Below are 17,759 nucleotides of genomic sequence, written 5' to 3'. Positions count from 1 at the left end.
CCCTAGCACTAAAAGCAAAACAAAGTACCCTATGTATACAACAGCAAACACCACCGCTATTCCCATAAGAAAGTATTGCATGCAAAAGTGTATTACGAAATAGTCGTCATGAACATAGCAAAGCGCCTCTCCCAGCCAAAGCAGTCGTCATGACTACAGCCATTCTCATCATCTTCGTTATTAATGGTGGTGCTCTCCGTATCAGGGCGATGTCTGCAGAGAACACCATATTCTTGGATGCAGCAATTGAAAGGTCTGCATGAAACTGGACCTATGTCTTGCTTTCCGTCGTGCAGGGCCGCTCTTTTACGCTCCTCCAGATCGCCCCATAGTATGAAGAGCTTTTCTCGGAGTTCTTTTAGGTCGTGTTGGTTTCGTCTTAGACTAATGGACATAGCAAGATTAAAGTTAGAGGATCGGTCTCAGTCAGATTTTATCCTTTGTGTCAGTTATGCAAGGGGGGGATCGGCAAGACTTACTCGACTGCAGTTAATCCCAATAGATATTCCGCGTCCGGGCCAGCTACAAATAACCTCATCTGTTCTTTCTCCTGGCCTGCGGGTGGAGGAGGAATGCTTTCAACGAGCAGACAAAAGCGCCATTCCCATCTAATGAACCGGTCGGGATCTCTCTGGGAGGTTCCCTCGCCGGAGGAGTCTTCGGGAACGGAGAAGTCTTCCAGTCGTGGGGGGAAGAAATCGACCACACGAACTGTGGTTCGGTAGCAGAAATTCTGGAAAGGGAAGCGGTACTGTATGTTGTCATATGAGATGTTGTCATGGAGTTTGTTGGAGAGGATCGCTTCGAGGGACATTGTAGGAACAGACGGATTGCCGGCTATGACTGTCATGGACTGTCAATCAATTGTACGATACCACAGTGGCTATTAACCAGACAGCATGACTCACTGTTCTCATTTGGTGCATATCGCTTGCTGCTTGCTGCCGTGATGGGAACTTGGCCTTCTTCCACCTTTTCGGCTCTCTTTCGCTGTTTCTTGGTGCTTCTCTTGGGGACTTGCTGGGCTTCGTTTTCCGGTTCCCGCTTCCGAGGATTCGCTTTCCAGTATTCCGTCCTACGCTGTAGAAATTGCTCGACAAATGTATCTTTGCGACGGTCCAAGGTATGTACATTCACTGAATTTGGATTCGTGCGGTTTGTGTGAACACTGGCCTCTAAGATCCCGTTGATGCGGCTGCGCTTGACATGCACATTGTATAGCTGGATGAGATCGTTATTCTTTAGGTGTTGGCGCGCATACGATGCATGGGGTTCCCAGAGGGTGATTGAGAGGGTCATTCGTCCAACAGGTCCTGTCCATTTCTTCTTGGGTCTTTTTTGATAGCCGTAGATATCTCCCTCGGTGCCAAAGCCATTGTCACCGGCATCGTCTATTTGGCGGTCTTCGAGACCATCGTTGGCCGTGTAATCGGTGAAATAGAGGACGACCTTTTCACTGTCGTTGGTATAGATCTTGACAATTTCCCCCACAAGGTCAACATAATTTCGTTCTACAATATCCTTGACAAGTGAGAGCTTCTTGTGCGGATAAGGTTTGGAATTTGGAATTGCAGCCTGGACAATATAGGAACCACGCGGAGTATCCTGCGCTGGGGCTTTGCGGAAGCCATCGACCGCAGGGAGGCTATTCATCAGATTTAGAGCATGTATCTTCTCCGAAGGCGATGGCTCAAAGTGTGTAGGGCCACAAAGGGGTGCAGGACTAGACGTGGGATCCGGGTCCAAGCGAAAGATTGCCCAGGGTACTTCTCTATCCTGGGCAGCGACTCCAAGAGGGTCTCCTTTGAAATTTCTTACCTGCAGTCAAAGGGTCAGTCTGTCACCGTTGAAGGGGCCAAGTCATGCCTCACGAACCCACAGATCTCGTATTAGGATCACATCGCGTACCTGGACGGGAGGTAAATGGCTCTCATTGTCTTTGAAATATTTGATTTTCAACCCGTCCCATGTATGTCCATTGTCAAGACCTGAGTCCTTGATGGTAAAGGTGATACAGCTGGATGAGCCTCTAGACTTCCAAATCCCACCGAAGACGTCGACTACGACGCCAATGACACTTACTCTGCCCTGCGCAGAGAGCGCAGTGGACACATCCACGAAGCGAGACATGGTGTGGAAATTACGTTATGTCGCACATTTCATATTGAAGCCACGGTAGAACAGAGCCTGATGCATATAATGCATCCACTGCAGGACTGAAACGTCGTGAGTTCGGATTTCCTTGGCTGTTAATATAGATGATGAATAAGTTACTAGAAGTAGTATTGTTGATCGAACCGCGAATAGATCGACGCGGGACCGAGTGGAGCAGTTAGTAGTAATACACGTAAACAACGCATCCACCAGAAGGGCCCGAATTAGAAATGGTTCGCAAGACAGCCGGTTTCCAGAACAGCGTCAGAAGGTTTCTCGATGACAACTGATCCAATATAGATAGAAGAACAAGCAGACGCGTTTGTCAGGCAAAGAAATGAGACGACCCGGCGCCAACTTCGCTTAGGCGGAAGTGGCGCTTGCGGGCGGAGCTGGACGAAAACAGCAAATCAGCGGCGTCCCGTGACTGGGCAATCCCACCTCCGAAGAGCATCAACACTTTTTTCCCCTCCTTCTACCATCTCAGCTTTGCGCTTGTCCTTTCTTCCTTTGTCTAGCCTCTTTCTCTATCCCCTTATTTAGCTCGCTGGGATTCCCATCTCCCACATCTCGCTACTTACTTCATCTTCTTCTTTTCCCCCTCATCTCCTTTTCTCTCCCCCCATTTCTTAAGCTAATACACCCGGTTGTGGTGCGCTTTGTTTTCACCCCTCTGTGTCCCAAGCAACCATGGCCGAGCGCTACATCCCCGAACATCGTCGCACTCAGTTCAAGGCCCGGAACCAGTTCCGGCCTGACGAGCTCCGTCGTCGTCGTGAGGAACAACAGGTTGAAATCAGAAAGCAGAAGAGAGATGAGAATTTGGCCAAGAGGAGAGGTATCCAGACCCGCGATGGCGGCATTGGTGTGGGCGGCGGCGTAGCTGCCGAGAGTGACGATGAGGCCAGCGCCATCGAGAGTGAGGTATGCGGTTCCTGCATTTCTTTTTGTTTCTATATCCATTGTTCAATCTCTTTGTTCCTTTCCCGACCGGGAGCTGCGCCCGTCGGCTGCCCGTTTTCGATCTTTCTTTCTGGTCGGTCTTGCTTGTCCAGATGCGTCCCAGTGAGAGCTTTTCACCGCTTTGCCGCCGGGCGAGCCCTCATTCGGCCTTGACTAGACAAGCACACGACCAGCATCATCAAGACTACCATTGCGCTCAGCAAAGATGTGTTCATTACTGTGCAAATTAGCTAATGGATGGTTTTCTAGCTTAATGTGGAGCTCCCCGAGATGGTTAAGGGCGTCTTCTCCGATCAGATCGACCAGCAGATCCAAGCCACCACCAAGTTCAGGAAATTGCTCTCCAAGGAGCGCAACCCTCCCATTGAGCGTGTCATCGAGACCGGTGTCGTGAGCCGCTTCGTTGAATTCCTCCGATCCCCCCACACTCTTGTTCAGTTTGAAGCCGCTTGGGCTTTGACCAACATTGCCTCCGGTTCCGCCCAACAGACCCAGGTCGTTATCGAGGCTGGTGCTGTGCCGATCTTCTGCGAGCTCCTGAGCAGCCCTGAGCCCGATGTTCGTGAGCAGGCCGTCTGGGCCCTTGGTAACATTGCGGGTGACAGCCCTCAATGCCGTGACTTTGTCCTCAACGCCGGTGCTCTGCGTCCTCTGCTGAACCTCATCAACGATGGCCGGAAGCTGAGCATGCTGCGCAACGCTACCTGGACCCTGAGCAACTTCTGCCGCGGCAAGACGCCTCAGCCTGATTGGAACACCGTATGTCATCCTCTCTTCTCATGCTAACGAGCTGTTGTCGCTAACAATGAATTTCAAAGATTGCCCCCGCTCTTCCTGTCCTTGCTAAGCTCATCTACATGCTTGATGATGAGGTCCTTATCGATGCTTGCTGGGCCATCTCCTACCTGTCCGATGGCGCCAACGACAAGATCCAGGCTGTCATCGAGGCCGGCATCCCCCGCCGTCTTGTCGAGCTCCTCATGCACGCCTCGACCTCGGTCCAGACCCCCGCTCTCCGGTCGGTTGGTAACATCGTCACTGGTGACGATGTCCAGACCCAGGTCATCATCAACTGCGGTGCTCTTCCCGCCCTCCTTGCTCTGCTGAGCTCCACTAAGGACGGTATCCGTAAGGAGGCGTGCTGGACTATCTCCAACATCACTGCTGGTAACTCCAGCCAGATCCAGGCCGTCGTCGACGCCGGCATTATCCCTCCCTTGATCAACCTGCTGGCGAACGGTGACTTCAAGACGCGTAAGGAGGCCTGCTGGGCCATCTCCAACGCCACCTCCGGTGGTCTGCAGAAGCCTGACCAGATCCGCTACCTTGTGTCCCAAGGATGCATCAAGCCCCTGTGCGACCTTCTTGCTTGCCCTGACAACAAGATCATCCAGGTTGCTCTGGACGGTCTGGAGAACATCCTTAAGGTCGGCGAGATGGACAAGGAGGCTGGCCAGGCCGAGGCAAACGTCAACCGCTACGCCCTGTTCATCGAAGAGGCCGGTGGTATGGAGAAGATCCATGACTGCCAGAACAACGCCAACGAGGAGATCTACATGAAGGCGTACAACATCATCGAGAAGTACTTCTCTGATGAGGACGAGGCTGGTGACATTGATGAGGTTGCTCCTCAGCAGACCCAGACTGGATTCGCCCTCGGCACCACGCAACAGCAGGGCGGATTCAACTTCGCCAACGGTGGTGACTCCATGGATATGTAAAAACAAAAAAAGGACAAAAACAAAATTGACACGCATTTTACTGGGAATGAAACAATGACCCCACATGAGAGATCTGCACCCATTTATTTCAATTCTTTCTCGCTAGATCTACATCTGGCGGTCACCATGCCGCCATGTGGACCCTCAACCTTGAGTTCGTGGAGGCTCTGGGACGAGATTATCACTTCATTATTCCAGGCTTGTCATGACTCAAGAACGGCGGTGTCTAGTGTGGCTTCTCGCCATCCTTGGAGTAACTTTGCGAAGTCTCTTCCGACCCTTTCTTGTTTTGCCCTTCTAGGTTTCCTCATTCTTACCCCCTTCTGTCCTCCCCCTCCCCCTCCCCCATCCCCCTTTTCCCTTCCCGTATCATGATTTCTTCCCCTCTGTTTGACCATCACGAACGATAAAGATTCACCATCATGTACCCCTTCTTATACGTGCCTATTACTCTGGTACCACCCCGTAGCATCCCTCATACACAGGCGTATTTGTTTTCTTTTTTCGGTCTCATTCTTGTTCATTTTCTCTGGATTATCCCTTCGGTTGTGGTTGTTTTGCGGGCTTAGGTGCTTTCCGTCCCCTTATCGCCTAGACAGACAAAAATAAAGGAATACTACTAGGCGTTGGTGTCGGCATACGCAGACGACTGGCTCTGTCCCTGGATGTGGTTTGGAATCCTTAGAGAAACAGGAACAAACTCAGTATACTTTAAAGAGATCCAACAGATCCAGTCATGGTGGATAGTAAACCTAGCCCTGGAAATTGACATATTCTTTTTCACCCCATATATTTACCTACGTTGAAACATCTCATGTGTTCCCTTGGTTTCTTTCCATGTAATCCTGACACGGAGTGAAATACACCGAGCCAACTCGCCCAAAGCAAACTCGTTCTCACACCAAAGACGAATCATATCACACAGATACACAGGTACGCACATTTGTACAACCGTAGAGGCCGTAGGGCATGATGCAAAGGCCTATAACTAGAACCTCAAATATCCCCTGCCTGTGGACTACTGATGTTGAAGCACCCTCTTAAAAGAGCCAGGCAGAACTTCTCAAGCAATTTACTAGGCAAAGGCAGGCCGATGATCTACGGAAGCTGGAATGAAGAAAACAAATGATGTGGGGTAATTTGCGAAGATTTCCATTGTCCGGGGCAAAGGAGGCTTAATGGAGACAAATGTAAATCAAGAAACGAAGAGTAGTGATATCAGGCCAGGGCTACATAGTAGTAACAGTAAGATGAAAAGCCGGGGTGGGTAGTAGAAATGAAGAAAAGCAAAAGGGACCCCGCATATTGAATTGGAAGGACAGAAGGGAGAATCGAATATTGAAGAAAATGACAGTAGATCGTCACACCGAATCGCAATCAATCAGAAAGATAAAAAAAGGTAAATGGCCTAGAATAGCAAATTGACACCTTAATACTGCGTGCCTTTCCCTAATAATTTTCGTCCGAAAAAGAAAAAATATCAACTGAATAGACAGGACATGAATGGTATGATGAAAACAGAAATAAACTAATCACCCATAACTTCGTCCTCGTCCGGATCTAGATTATCGTCCTCTTCCTCTTCCTCCTCGTCATTGTCTTGGTCGATGTTCTCCTCTTCGAGGAGGCCACGGGCTCGTAGGTCCTCCTCTTCGTCATCTTCGTGATGGGATTCTTCTTCAGCGTCGTTCTCATCCTCGTCCTCTTCGTCGTCTATCCGCTCGGCGGATTTGTGCTCTCCTGCTCGCTTGCTGGCGCCATTCTGGGGTTTGCTTTGCGCCAATGGTTGTTTACTTCGTGACGGGGCGGCTCGTGTTGCTGTGCTTCTGCTGGGTATGAGGTCCCCGAGGTAGGCGAGGACTTCACGGTAGTTTCGACCCAGCTGAGACCTGTTCTTGAGCAGTTTCTTCGTCAATGCTCCACTGTCTGATCCGGTGGCGTCGATGATGCGTCCGACGATAGCGAGGACAATCTTGCCGGTCAGTTCGCACAGGCGTTGTTCGGCAATAATGCTTGATCGGAGGCGCTCGTCGTCCAGTATTTCTTCGGGTTCGGACTCTTCGTCGTCTTCATCCTGGGGTGCCTTCCGGATGTCTTCGTCAGATAGCCCGTCATCGTCGGCAGCCCTTATGGGAACTCGGATCTTCCTCGCGTACGTGCGTTCTGCTATGCTATGTATCCTGGCGATGAGTGTCTTTGGCTCACGCCCGATCTCTTGGACAAGACTTTGAGTCTGGAGGATCACATCCTCGTCATTGGCTGCACTCAGTCCAGCATGGCGAAGGGTGCCGAACAGGGTCTGAAGGTCTAGGAGCGTCGTGGCTGCGCAGAACCTGATGTCGTCCAGCCCCAAGCGCTGCTTCATGATAGCAACAAGTGTTGTGGTGAAGATCTCACGCCCCTTAGTCAGAGCCTCGAAGTATGCCGTATTGAACGAAGCCTTTCCTGCATTCAGGGCCGTGGTCAATGTCTGCACCTTCCACATGAAGTAGAACAGAAGCGTCCGAATGCTGTTTGTAACCAGTTCACTTTCTGCCTTGGCCAGATCCTCATCATCCTCCGGGTCGCGCAGCCCCCGTTTCATCAGATGCACGAGAGCGTTGAAGGGTGCTTCTGAAACGTCTGTGCGCTTACCCTTTGATCGACCAGAAGACATGGTTTCCAAGACATGCGTACAGTCCGTCACACTGGCAAGGTTGGATATCCGGATCACTGTGTTGACGAGTTCGTTCAGGGTCGCGGGAGATATCGAGCCTCCCTTTGACACGTCCTGCTTTCGTGACAGAGTGCTCAGAGTCTCCACCACGTTGTCCCATAGCTCCTGAATCTTGCCCTCTAGCGCCTCGCGCATATCATCGGAGCTCTTTGCATGAATAAACGCAACGCTGGCCTCGGCCAGGACATCCTGGTCTGAATGGGTCAAGAACTGCTTGTTTATGTCGTTCAACAACGCGGTATAAGCCGTCGCGTCTTTTTGTATATCCTCGATCTTTTCCAGGTCGACGAGATGTTCAAGCCTCAAGACCGCAAATGCCGCCTCCGGTACGGAGCCGTACTTATTCAGCAGCTGTGGAATGATCTGCGCCAGGCTGTGCGAGATCTCCTCCTGCAGTTCTGGGATCTTGTCGGTCAATGCTTTAACTTTCCGGCCCCTCTTATCAATGTCTGACTTGGCAATCTCAAGGACGCGCAGTTTAACTGCGCAGCACAGTACTTCCAGAAGTATCACTTCCTGACCTTCTTGCATCTTGTACGATTTCCGGACCACAGCAGCAGTATCATCCTCGCTGGGGTCCTCCGGGATCTGAGAATGGTCATAGAGAAGGTATCCTGCCAGAGACTGCCAGTGAGCAAGGTCGGTGAGATGGGGATAAATGGCCTCCGTGGCAAGAACGAAACGTGTGTCCATCGGAGCACCCGAAAGCGCATCTCGTGGCGCCACGGGTTCCTCGGCGCTTTCATTCTCGAGATCATCGTAGGCTTGGAGAATATCCGCTAGGCACTTGAACTTGATCCAAGAGCGCTTGGGGGACTCGAAATCGTCCTCATCTTCATCACCGAAGATCTCACCAGCCTCCTCTGCCATCTCTTCCATAGCGGAGTCGAACACATCCTCAACATTTGCAACGAAGAAGCGACCAGCCGCTTTACGGATCCGGGGTTCGGAGTCGAAAACGAGCTTGCCGACCGTATCCACATCAGCCGGTTCAATCAACCCAGCATCGCGAATCAGGTCAAGCAGCTCGATAGCAGAAGTGCGCACAGTAATCTCAGCATCGTGGGCAGCCATTTCTACCAGGCGTTGGCGGAAACGTTCCGTGAACGATCGAAGGCCCGCCATGTTGTCTTTGATCTCATAGAGGGACTTGAGCTGCTCAACTACCACTGCACGCGATTGGCCCGCGGCGTCAGAGAGGTTCCAACCAAAATAACGAAGAAACTGGCCCTCGAAAAAGTACTCGCGATAGGTGCGCATCCAGCGTCCCAGAGCTGCCAGGCACTCGGCGCGGATGGCGGGGTCGATATCCCGGTAGCGATGGACGAAGACAACGTTCACACCATCTTTCAGGTAGTCGTCGATCATCTCCAGCTTCTTCTCACCCTCCTCGATCGCTGTCTCAATAGCGTCGACTCGGCCCTTGTTCACTGACCGCTTTTTCTTTTCACTTTCCAGCTGTTTGCGGGACGTGGAGACAGTGGTGTTGACCTCCCGCGCAATATCACAGAAAGCATTCATCGTGGCCAGGGAGACAACGGTAGCGGTGTGTCTGAAAGGCCGGCATCCGGAAGAGGACAGTGACGAGATCCAAACTTGGATGTTCTCGAAAAGGTTCGGATCGCTGTATAGCACGGACGAGTGGTGCAGGGTTTGGATCAGGGTCATGATGAAACTCTCCAAAACGGGGTGGAAAGACCTCAGTTTCCTGGACTTGGAGATCAAGGGGTACTCGGAAATCCCTAAAGTTTGGTACTGATTTGCTAAATCACTCACACGGTGCGGGGCGTGGTCGACATTCTCAATATCAACAGTCGTCACTTCTAGATCAGTTCCCGAGCATTTCAGCATGAAGTTAACCATGTCGCACACTGCCTCCTGCTGCTCTTCTTGATAATGCGTAAGCCACTCCGCCGCAACCGTTTCGACGGTCCGTCCCTTGCCAAAGACCTCCGCTAGGAACGAAATCCGTGTCAGCTATAGCATTTACGCCAAGGGATCAATTGGAGTAAGACACCTACCATAGAGACCGCCCTCGCGCGCAGCCATGGTGAGTCGCGCTTTCATCTGCCTGGGACGCGAAACCGGTTTCTTTCCGTTGGCAGCGGGCCGCAGGGCCAGGCGACTAGGTAGGCCGTTGCCAGCAACCTTGGGTTTCTTCGCGGTACGGGACTTGGGCTTCGGTTTTGATGAGGACGACTGCTTCTTGGCAGCTGCTTTGCGCGCAGCCCGCTTCTTCTCGCGCAGTTCCTCTTCGTCGGGATCTTCGTCGCCGGACTCATCGCTGTCTGACTCGGACGCGTCCTCGTTGCTCAGTTCATTGTCATCATCGTTATCATCGCCAGTCGTGGTGCGCTTGCGCTTAGCCCCGCCTGCGGTCGCACCATTGCTGGCGCCAAAGCTCTGGGAGTACAGCTCTGGTTTTCGCGTCACGCGACCCGACTTCCTCCTGTCTGTTGACGGGGAGGCATCACTCTGGGTCTGGTCCGGCTGAGGTGTTGAGAGGGGCGACTCGGCTTCCATATCGTCTGTCTGTCGGGGAAAGATATTATATCACTGTAAGTCGGAAAAACGGTCAGTCGGGATCCAACGGAATTCATGGGATGGATGGTCTCAGAGGATTTCGCAGGGCGTAGAGCGTACTTGGACGTGGGGGTGGGTGATCTGTCAAAGATAGAGATGAAACGGGAGCCGTCAAACGCGATGTTGGGGGGTTTCCCAATGACTTCCGGGTTTGCGCGCGCGTTTGAGGCACGTTGCGGTACGCGGACAGTGGGCGGGGAAGAAACGTGAGAAATAGGATAAATCAATTCTAAAGGGAAGCAATTGAGAACATGCGGAAGTCGGGAGTGGGACCCAAGGGATACGGGGAAGGAGAGAGGGAGGGGGGTTAGATAGGACGACGGAAGAGGGACTTTGGGGATCTTGACTTTGGCTCGTTGACGGACGACGCGCTTTGGTGCCTGGCGATGACGGGGAGCCAACAGGCGTGGCAGCCTCAGGCGACAAACTCCGCTTTCTGAATAATACAAAAGCCAGTCCCCGTGACTTTGTATGGAGGATGTAAAATGACAGGCGGAAAAGAATTAAAAATTAATTACTGAACTACTCCCAAATGGGGAAGGTACACGCTTGGCACTGGCGAGCAGGTGACCAGGTGACGGGACCAACCCTAGCCCTGGCGCAAGCCCCAAAGCGGGAAGTGCGGAGGAGGAAGTAATCGATGCCGTAATGGAAACCACGGGGGCTCCATCGCGACTTCCTAAAAAAGACGCGATTGAAGGGCCAAGAAGTGCCAGACCATCAAATTCCAGTCATCTCCATCAAGACCCCGCCTTGATGCTGATTTTGCGACGCCATTGAAGTCTGGCGATCCTCGATCTTCTCTCCGCGCAGTAGCACAGCCCATCAGCTGTTCCTTTTGCCTGGCGATAGTCCACTCCAGGTTCCCTCCCTTCCCCCCCCCAACGTCTGGCCCGGACCTGGGGAAAGCAAACATCGTCACCCCCAGCTCCATTTCATCATCTGGTTCTCCTCTCACGCCGCGATGAGCAACTGCTCGACCATGCTGTTAAAAGCCAAGCATTCCGTCTTCGTCTCGCTCTTTTCCTTCTTCCTCCACCCATAAAATATCCACCTTCAATTACTCACTCTCTCTCTCTTTTCCTCCCTCTCTCTATCCTTCTTCTACTTTTCTTCTTGTGTTGTTCATGTACTTCACAAAAAATCTGCAACCATGCCGATAAAGTCTCCCTTTGAGTCCTCCATCGCAAAGCCTGGTCATGGCAAGGTGGTTCTCTCTCTCCTCCCACCAGCAAATCCCTCTCTCACGACCCTCACCTATAAATACCCTCTCAAACTCCTCACTCGTGTCCCCGGCTTCGTTCCGCAGAACGCCGCTCTTTCAAAATGTCCCTCCAACCCCGTCCACCTCTACCTTCTCACCTACGGCGGAGGCCTGCTACCAGGCGACCACATTTCGGTCTCCATTACCCTCGAAGCTCACACCCGTATGGTCGTGACAACACCACAAGGGAGCACCAAGATTTTCAAAACTGAGCCCATCAGCATGAAGGGCCACCGCAGCACTCTCAAACACTCTCTCTCCGACAAGAGTCGGCAAACATTAGACGTGCACGTTGGCGAGGGTGCTGCCCTCTGCTATCTGCCAGACCCAGCTGTGCCATACAAAGACAGTCGCTATGAGCAAGTCCAGACCTTCACTGTCGACGGTCTAAATAAGAGCAGTCTTTGCATTCTCGACTGGGTGACAGAGGGCCGGACGTCCCGTGGTGAGAGCTGGGACTTCCATCTCTGGCGAGGCAAGAACGAGGTATGGACTACAACAACAGACGGGAAGGGAGCACCACCAAAGAAGAAGCTGCTGCTCCGGGACTCGCTCATTCTCGATGACGAGGTTGACGTGGCCCTTCTTGACAATGGAGTGGACACATGCCACCATAGTGATCTGTTACGGGAGCGTACCCGACCGCACGGGGTCGTGGGGACCTTGATTCTTTACGGGCCAGTCTTTGAAAAGCTCGCGTCTTTCATCATGGACCGGTTCTCCTCGCTACCGAGGATTGGCGCAAGGAATTGGGCCTCCTCGGCGCCGGCCGCTATGGAGTCCACGCCCAACTATGATTCCCAAGTGACATTCACGGCAGCACGGGTGCGTGCCGGGTTTGTGCTGGTGAAGTTTGGCGCGAAGGAATTTGCAACGGCCAAGGATTGGCTGGGTGGGATTCTGCGCGAGGAGGGTACGGTGTTCCGCGAGTTCGGTGAGGAAGCGTTATTTTGTATGTGACTCCCTATTCACATAGGGGTCTTATTTTTCATACATACTACGTCCTTCTGCTCGTCCCTCGGGAGGGACTAGCCAGTTATCTTTTCTGTTATTTTTTACTATCTTCATAGATAGATGATACCCGGATCACGTATCCCCCGAAACAGACATGTTTCCAAATCAAACAGTTACCTTTTTTTTCCACCAAAAGAACGCAGTCCAAAGTAATCCATCCACGGAAGTTTAATAGAAGTCATTAGCTCAGACTTTGATCCAAAACTATCAGAAGTTGTTCTTCACTGATCTATTCACAATCAGCATCATCTAGTACTCTAAGTGTAGTACTAGTACTTCCGCAGCTATCTAGTAAACCAACCGACCAATCACCCCCCAGATTTCCCCTCAACAACTGAATAGTAGCTAAACCTAAACCAGACCTCCCCAAAAGAAAACTGAATCAATACTGATCCCAAAACCATCATGTGGGTATCTACCTAGCACAAAAAAAGAAGAAACCCAGAAAAAAACGCCATCTTTATCATCATCGTCTAGTAGTAGAAAGACCATGCATCACACCAGGTGAATAGCGTGGGAGGCGATCATTGCATGCGATCGATGTATGTGAGAAAAAGGAAAAAAAAGAAAAAGGAAAAGGAAAGGAAGAAAGAAAACCGAACTATTTACAATCAACTCCACCAATCCGAGATTCTAGGCCGCCAATCCTGACGAGTGGCGCTGCGCAGATCATCCACGTTCAGATAGTCGATACCTTCGCGGACGAGTAAGCTCCAGAGGTGGTTGCGTAGACTCCGTGGCCAGGCGGGTACGCCCCAGTAGCGGACTTTAAGGCCGCGACGATGAGCGGCGCGGATCTGGGCGCGGATCTGATCGACTTGGCGCTGGGAGAGCCGGAAGGACCAGGGCATGCCGATGGATTTCTTGAAGGAGACGGAAGCGTAGTAGCTATTGGTCCAATCAAAGGTGTCGGGGCCGATTCCTGCGTCGGAAATGCCGGACAGGCCTTGACCGACATTCTTGGTGGCGCGGGTGGCTATCCCTGTGTCTTTTGTGACTTCGGGGGGATTTGAGAGGGAGACGCCATCATCATTGTCGTAGTCCTCGGTGGTGGTGATGTTGTCGTCGACAAGTTTATCGAGTGGTGCATCGAAGAAGATATCGCGGTAGGTGGTGTTGGCCGTGACTAGGTTGAAGGGGGTATTGCCGGTGCCGACAACGGTTATGGGGCCCGGAATGATGTCGGTGCCGTTGAAGAAGGAAAGATAGCCGCGCTCGCGGAGCGGGGCGAGCTGTGCATGCACGTAGTTCCAAGTTTCTTGACCGTCCGTTTTAAAGTCGATCAACAGGATTAGGGTTTGCGAGGGATCCATGTCGAAGACGCCTTGCGGCGGACTGTCGCGCTGAGGGTGGAGGTCGGTGATGGGGTTTTGCTGCTCGAGAATGCGCAGCAGCGGGTTGATGTACAGGTTGCGCAGAGTTCGCTGGGGCGTCAGCGCAGACATGGTATGGCCGACGTAGAGGTCATCTTCGACGAGCCACACATCGGCCTCCACGCCGGTACAACCAGCCTGCAGGGCAGAGAACAACGGCACGGGGCGCCAGTAGTCATTGTGAGAGTGGCATCCCACGGGGACGATATCTCTGGAGATGTCTGTTGGCCAATGCAGGATGTCCGCGGATGGGGAACGCTGGTCGCTATGACGCCACCGCTCGATGGCACGGTCGAATTCGTCGGGGAAGAAGGAGACGGCGATGCTGCAGGCGATGGAGATGAACTGGACGACGCCCCTAAATCGTTGGAGGTGAGTTGACGGAACACTCACCCATTAGGGGAAGAGGTTGAGGGAAGGTGGGTGGGGGAACTCGACTCACAGCATGACGAGGAGTCCCAGTAGAGGGTAACACAAGCACCGCGACAATGATTCGATTCTTTGATATTGTCGCGAGGAGGAATGCCAGGCGGCAGTGGGAGTGGCGTTGTTGGCGGAGGCGAGCAGTGGGCGAGCGTCGGCGGGCTGGCGGTGATGCTTCTTTTGTTTCTCCCGCGGCGATAAGTAGGCGGCGATAAGAGCAACGATTCCCCGCATACCCCCCGATCGTGGTCGCTTGGCCGTGTAGAATTGGGATGCTTCTACATCAGCATCGTAGGCCGAATCATTGAGGGCATTGCTCGTCTCATAATCCTTGTCTAATGGGAACCGGTCCAATTGACTTTTATCGTCGTGATTGGAGAAGGTGGAATGAGGGTAAGCCGAGGGAGACGAAGAGGCCATACTGGTTGATCCGCTCACTCACTACTTACTCACTCACTCACTCACTGCTAGTCAGGAACCAAGAGGGAGGAAAGAGAGTAGGAGTAGTACTAATAAGTAGGGTAAAATGGGGGTCGCTTTATGGGGGTTTATATTATATATCGGGGGGGGTCAGGCAAATTCCGATAAGTCGAGCGAGAAAGCTGCCCGGACCACCAACGGTCGTCCCATGATTCATTCATTCAATTGGGGAAAGTGCCCTAGAGAAGGAAGGAAGAGGGGGGGTGGGATCCATCAGTTGCAGCCGAATTGCCGCAGGGCCCCGGGAGGAATGTGAGGGTGAAGCGATCTCCACTTCTCAAAGGTAAATTGGTTGTCACAGTCCTATTTAATTTTGATATTCACCGATCAACCATGTCACCCATCTTGATATTCCCTCTTTCTCTTTGCGTGCTGACGACCACACTCAGTATTCGTGTAGACCCTTGTCTTGACACATATCTTTCTCGTTCCTATCCATGGAATATCATTCAGTATTGAAACCTTAGTACAAACCTTCTGTTAGGCCAGAAGAAGTCGGGAACGAGCCAACACGCCCATGTGCGGTACTGAAGCTGACGATTGGTCCGTCCCGACTAGTCTACCCTTCATCCAACCTAAGAAAGTCTTGTTCCTCATACTGCAGTGAATGATAGTGCTTACCTATATGTCAGACACCATTATTTTAAATTACTAGTTTAAAGGGTCCCCTTCTTGTCTAACCTCACCTCATCACAAGCATTCTACGTACTAGTAATAATTACTATATATACAGTAAGGCAATAACCGAAGAAGATGAGACTGTTGCCTAACCACATGGATCATCAGCAAAAAAATGACACGGCCACCACTACCCACTGTGGGACACAAACGTACAGGAGAGAGAGGAGGGGGAAAAAAATAAATCCCGCGGAACAGCAGTGGATGTGGATGGAACCCTTGAACAGCATTCTATGGTGCCGACTTACCCAGAGTGCAGTGCAAAGGCATGAGGTGATCGGGGAATTGATTAGTGCCGGACCAGGACCAGACTTCTCGCACTAAATTGACTAGGCTGCAGGCTGTCTGCAGCGGTTGCAGAACAACAAGTGGTCCAACACACTGCTACTACTAGTACTACACAGTAGGGTTCATACTGGATGTTGCTAGGATTTATAAACCTAGAGGATGATTACTACTTTATAATGTAGCAGTGTGTGAGTGAGACATTTAGCTATGGTCGAATGACAGTGTTGTGTGGCTTTCTAAGTTAGTTACAGTGTAGGGCCAGCGTTGCATCGCATTTAACTGGTGCTTTATATCCGAGAGGGCAGTCAGTCTAGCTTGCATTTCGGATGTACGGATTACACTCTGAGGCCCGGTGGTCGAATGCTTAGAAATGTAAACTGGGTTGCTCTTTAGTATAATACTATTATTTTTATTTGGTATTAACTATGGTCCCTATTATGGTAAGGTTCATGTGGTTGTTCTGCCCTATGTTGTCCAATCCTACTTGATAGGTCGGAATATATATTCTAGGCTGGCCCTACAAAGGGTCCAACATATATCACAGGTCTATTATACCATCCTTGATCATTTGCACCGAACCAGCCACTTTAGTAGTGATATATGTGGTGCATCTGCAGAAATGAATTATACACAATAACATCATGTAGAAACAACCAAACCCAAACCCGAATAATAATGATCTCTCCAATGTCCTCCGTAGATACTGTAGTACCAAGTTCCCATCCTTATCAGCGGCGATAAGATACGCCGCCCACCCGAAAAGGGAAACCCAAAAAAAGTTTCAACTCCATCTAACCAACACCGATACCCCATCTACCACAACAATCCACATATACAACCACCACAATGCCTCACAAACACAAGCGCCGTGAGAAGGATGCCAAGTAAGTCTCCTACTCATTATATACAATACCAACCCACTAACCAATAACTACAACAGCACCTACGACCTCCCCCCCACCGTAATCGCCAAACCCCTTCCCGTCCGCGATCCCTCCAAACCCACCAAAGGCAAAGGCAAAGGAGGCAAAGGAGGCAAGGGCGGCAAACCACAAACACCAGCCAAACCCACAAATAAAGCCATCGGGGAACGCAAGGTCAAATCTAAATCCACCTCAGAATGGGCCGACGACACTCCGCGCGCATTCCGCCACCTACTACAACTTCAGCAGAAGCAACAAAACGGCGCACAGCAGAAGAAGCGTAAACGTAACGGGATTAACGATTCCGATTCATCAGACTCCGACGAAGATGTTCCTCAAACAAACAACAAGAACAACAACAACAACAACAACAACAACAAGAAGAAGAAGAAGATGGCCGCTACAACCACTACCACCACCACACCCACCACTACAGAAAGCTCGCAAGCCGACGAGAAGACAGTAAAACCGCAAATTCTGCCTGGAGAAAAACTCTCCGACTTCGCGGCACGCGTCGATCGCGAAATGCCCCTCTCCAACATGTCGCGCAGCACGAAACCCTCCGCGACAGATGTGCCCAAGATCCGCGAAACGCGGGTGACGAAGCATGAGAAGCATCTGCTACGACTGCAATCGCAATGGCGGAAGGAAGAATTGGAGATATTAGAGAAGGAGGCGGCGGAGCGGGAAGAGCGCGAAGAGGAGATGGAGGAGCAGTTGCGGCTGTGGAAGGAGTGGGAGGCGGAGGGAGGTAAGAGGAAGGCGAAGAAGAAGGGGGTTCAGAAACAGCAGCAGGCGAAGGTGGAGGCGGATCCGTGGGCAAAGTTGAAGAAGGAACGGATGAATAAACAGATTAGTCCGTTGGATGTGGTGCAGGCGCCGCCACAGTTGACGAAGCCGAGAGAGGTGTTTAAGGTACGGGGAGGCGCCAAGGTGGATGTTGCAAATGTTCCTGCTGCTGGTGGAGCGACGAGTTTGAGGCGCAGAGAGGAGTTGGCGAATGAGCGGAGGAACATTGTTGAGGAGTATCGGAGGTTGATGGCTGAGAAGAGGAGGGGATAATCTCCGTTTGTCTATTTGTCTATGAGAGGTTGCATTGAGGTATAGATGGAGGATGCATTGTTGTAGATAAAAACTACCAATACCCCTAGAAGAAGATTTTGAAACACGTCTGAAAAT

General features: G+C 51.6%; 6 protein-coding genes across 6 annotated transcripts; 3 read left to right on the top strand and 3 right to left on the bottom strand.

The window, feature by feature from the left end:
- Nucleotides 1–7: 7 nt before the first annotated feature.
- BO83DRAFT_219828 (telomere-binding alpha subunit central domain protein) lies at nt 8–2,231 on the bottom strand. Its single transcript, XM_025526803.1, has 4 exons — nt 1,876–2,231; nt 909–1,818; nt 480–843; nt 8–384 (listed from the first exon to the last, which is right to left on the bottom strand). Exons 1-4 carry the CDS (start codon nt 2,128–2,130, stop codon nt 93–95), a joined length of 1,821 nt encoding a protein of 606 aa, XP_025390891.1. The 5' UTR covers nt 2,131–2,231; the 3' UTR covers nt 8–92.
- A 613-nt stretch (nt 2,232–2,844) lies between these two features.
- Nucleotides 2,845–4,838, top strand: BO83DRAFT_425017 (karyopherin alpha; the record flags this gene model as incomplete). The annotated part of the gene is made up of 3 exons (XM_025535186.1): nt 2,845–3,078; nt 3,367–3,876; nt 3,936–4,838. The coding sequence occupies 3 exons, from the start codon at nt 2,845–2,847 to the stop codon at nt 4,836–4,838; spliced, it is 1,647 nt and encodes a 548-aa protein (XP_025390890.1).
- Nucleotides 4,839–5,975: 1,137 nt separating this feature from the next.
- BO83DRAFT_333772 (cohesin subunit IRR1) lies at nt 5,976–10,433 on the bottom strand. Its single transcript, XM_025528353.1, has 3 exons — nt 10,198–10,433; nt 9,576–10,110; nt 5,976–9,509 (listed from the first exon to the last, which is right to left on the bottom strand). Exons 2-3 carry the CDS (start codon nt 10,075–10,077, stop codon nt 6,367–6,369), a joined length of 3,645 nt encoding a protein of 1,214 aa, XP_025390889.1. The 5' UTR covers nt 10,078–10,110; nt 10,198–10,433; the 3' UTR covers nt 5,976–6,366.
- Nucleotides 10,434–10,929: 496 nt separating this feature from the next.
- Nucleotides 10,930–12,545, top strand: BO83DRAFT_376573 (urease accessory protein UreD). Its single transcript, XM_025530757.1, has one exon. The coding sequence runs from the start codon at nt 11,291–11,293 to the stop codon at nt 12,359–12,361; it is 1,071 nt and encodes a 356-aa protein (XP_025390888.1). The 5' UTR covers nt 10,930–11,290; the 3' UTR covers nt 12,362–12,545.
- Nucleotides 12,546–13,026: 481 nt separating this feature from the next.
- On the bottom strand, nt 13,027–14,715 carry BO83DRAFT_435656 (uncharacterized protein; the record flags this gene model as incomplete). The annotated part of the gene is made up of 2 exons (XM_025535899.1): nt 14,231–14,715; nt 13,027–14,146 (listed from the first exon to the last, which is right to left on the bottom strand). The coding sequence occupies exons 1-2, from the start codon at nt 14,629–14,631 to the stop codon at nt 13,027–13,029; spliced, it is 1,521 nt and encodes a 506-aa protein (XP_025390887.1). The 5' UTR covers nt 14,632–14,715.
- A 1,607-nt stretch (nt 14,716–16,322) lies between these two features.
- BO83DRAFT_376570 (uncharacterized protein) lies at nt 16,323–17,756 on the top strand. The gene is made up of 2 exons (XM_025530756.1): nt 16,323–16,541; nt 16,598–17,756. Exons 1-2 carry the CDS (start codon nt 16,504–16,506, stop codon nt 17,640–17,642), a joined length of 1,083 nt encoding a protein of 360 aa, XP_025390886.1. The 5' UTR covers nt 16,323–16,503; the 3' UTR covers nt 17,643–17,756.
- Nucleotides 17,757–17,759: the final 3 nt, after the last annotated feature.

The sequence above is a fragment of the Aspergillus eucalypticola genome (genome assembly GCF_003184535.1).
Source record: "Aspergillus eucalypticola CBS 122712 chromosome Unknown BO83scaffold_6, whole genome shotgun sequence".
Lineage (NCBI taxonomy): Eukaryota > Fungi > Ascomycota > Eurotiomycetes > Eurotiales > Aspergillaceae > Aspergillus > Aspergillus eucalypticola.
The sequence above is the reverse complement of the archived record's forward strand: the minus strand, read 5'-3'. Positions and strand labels throughout refer to the sequence as shown.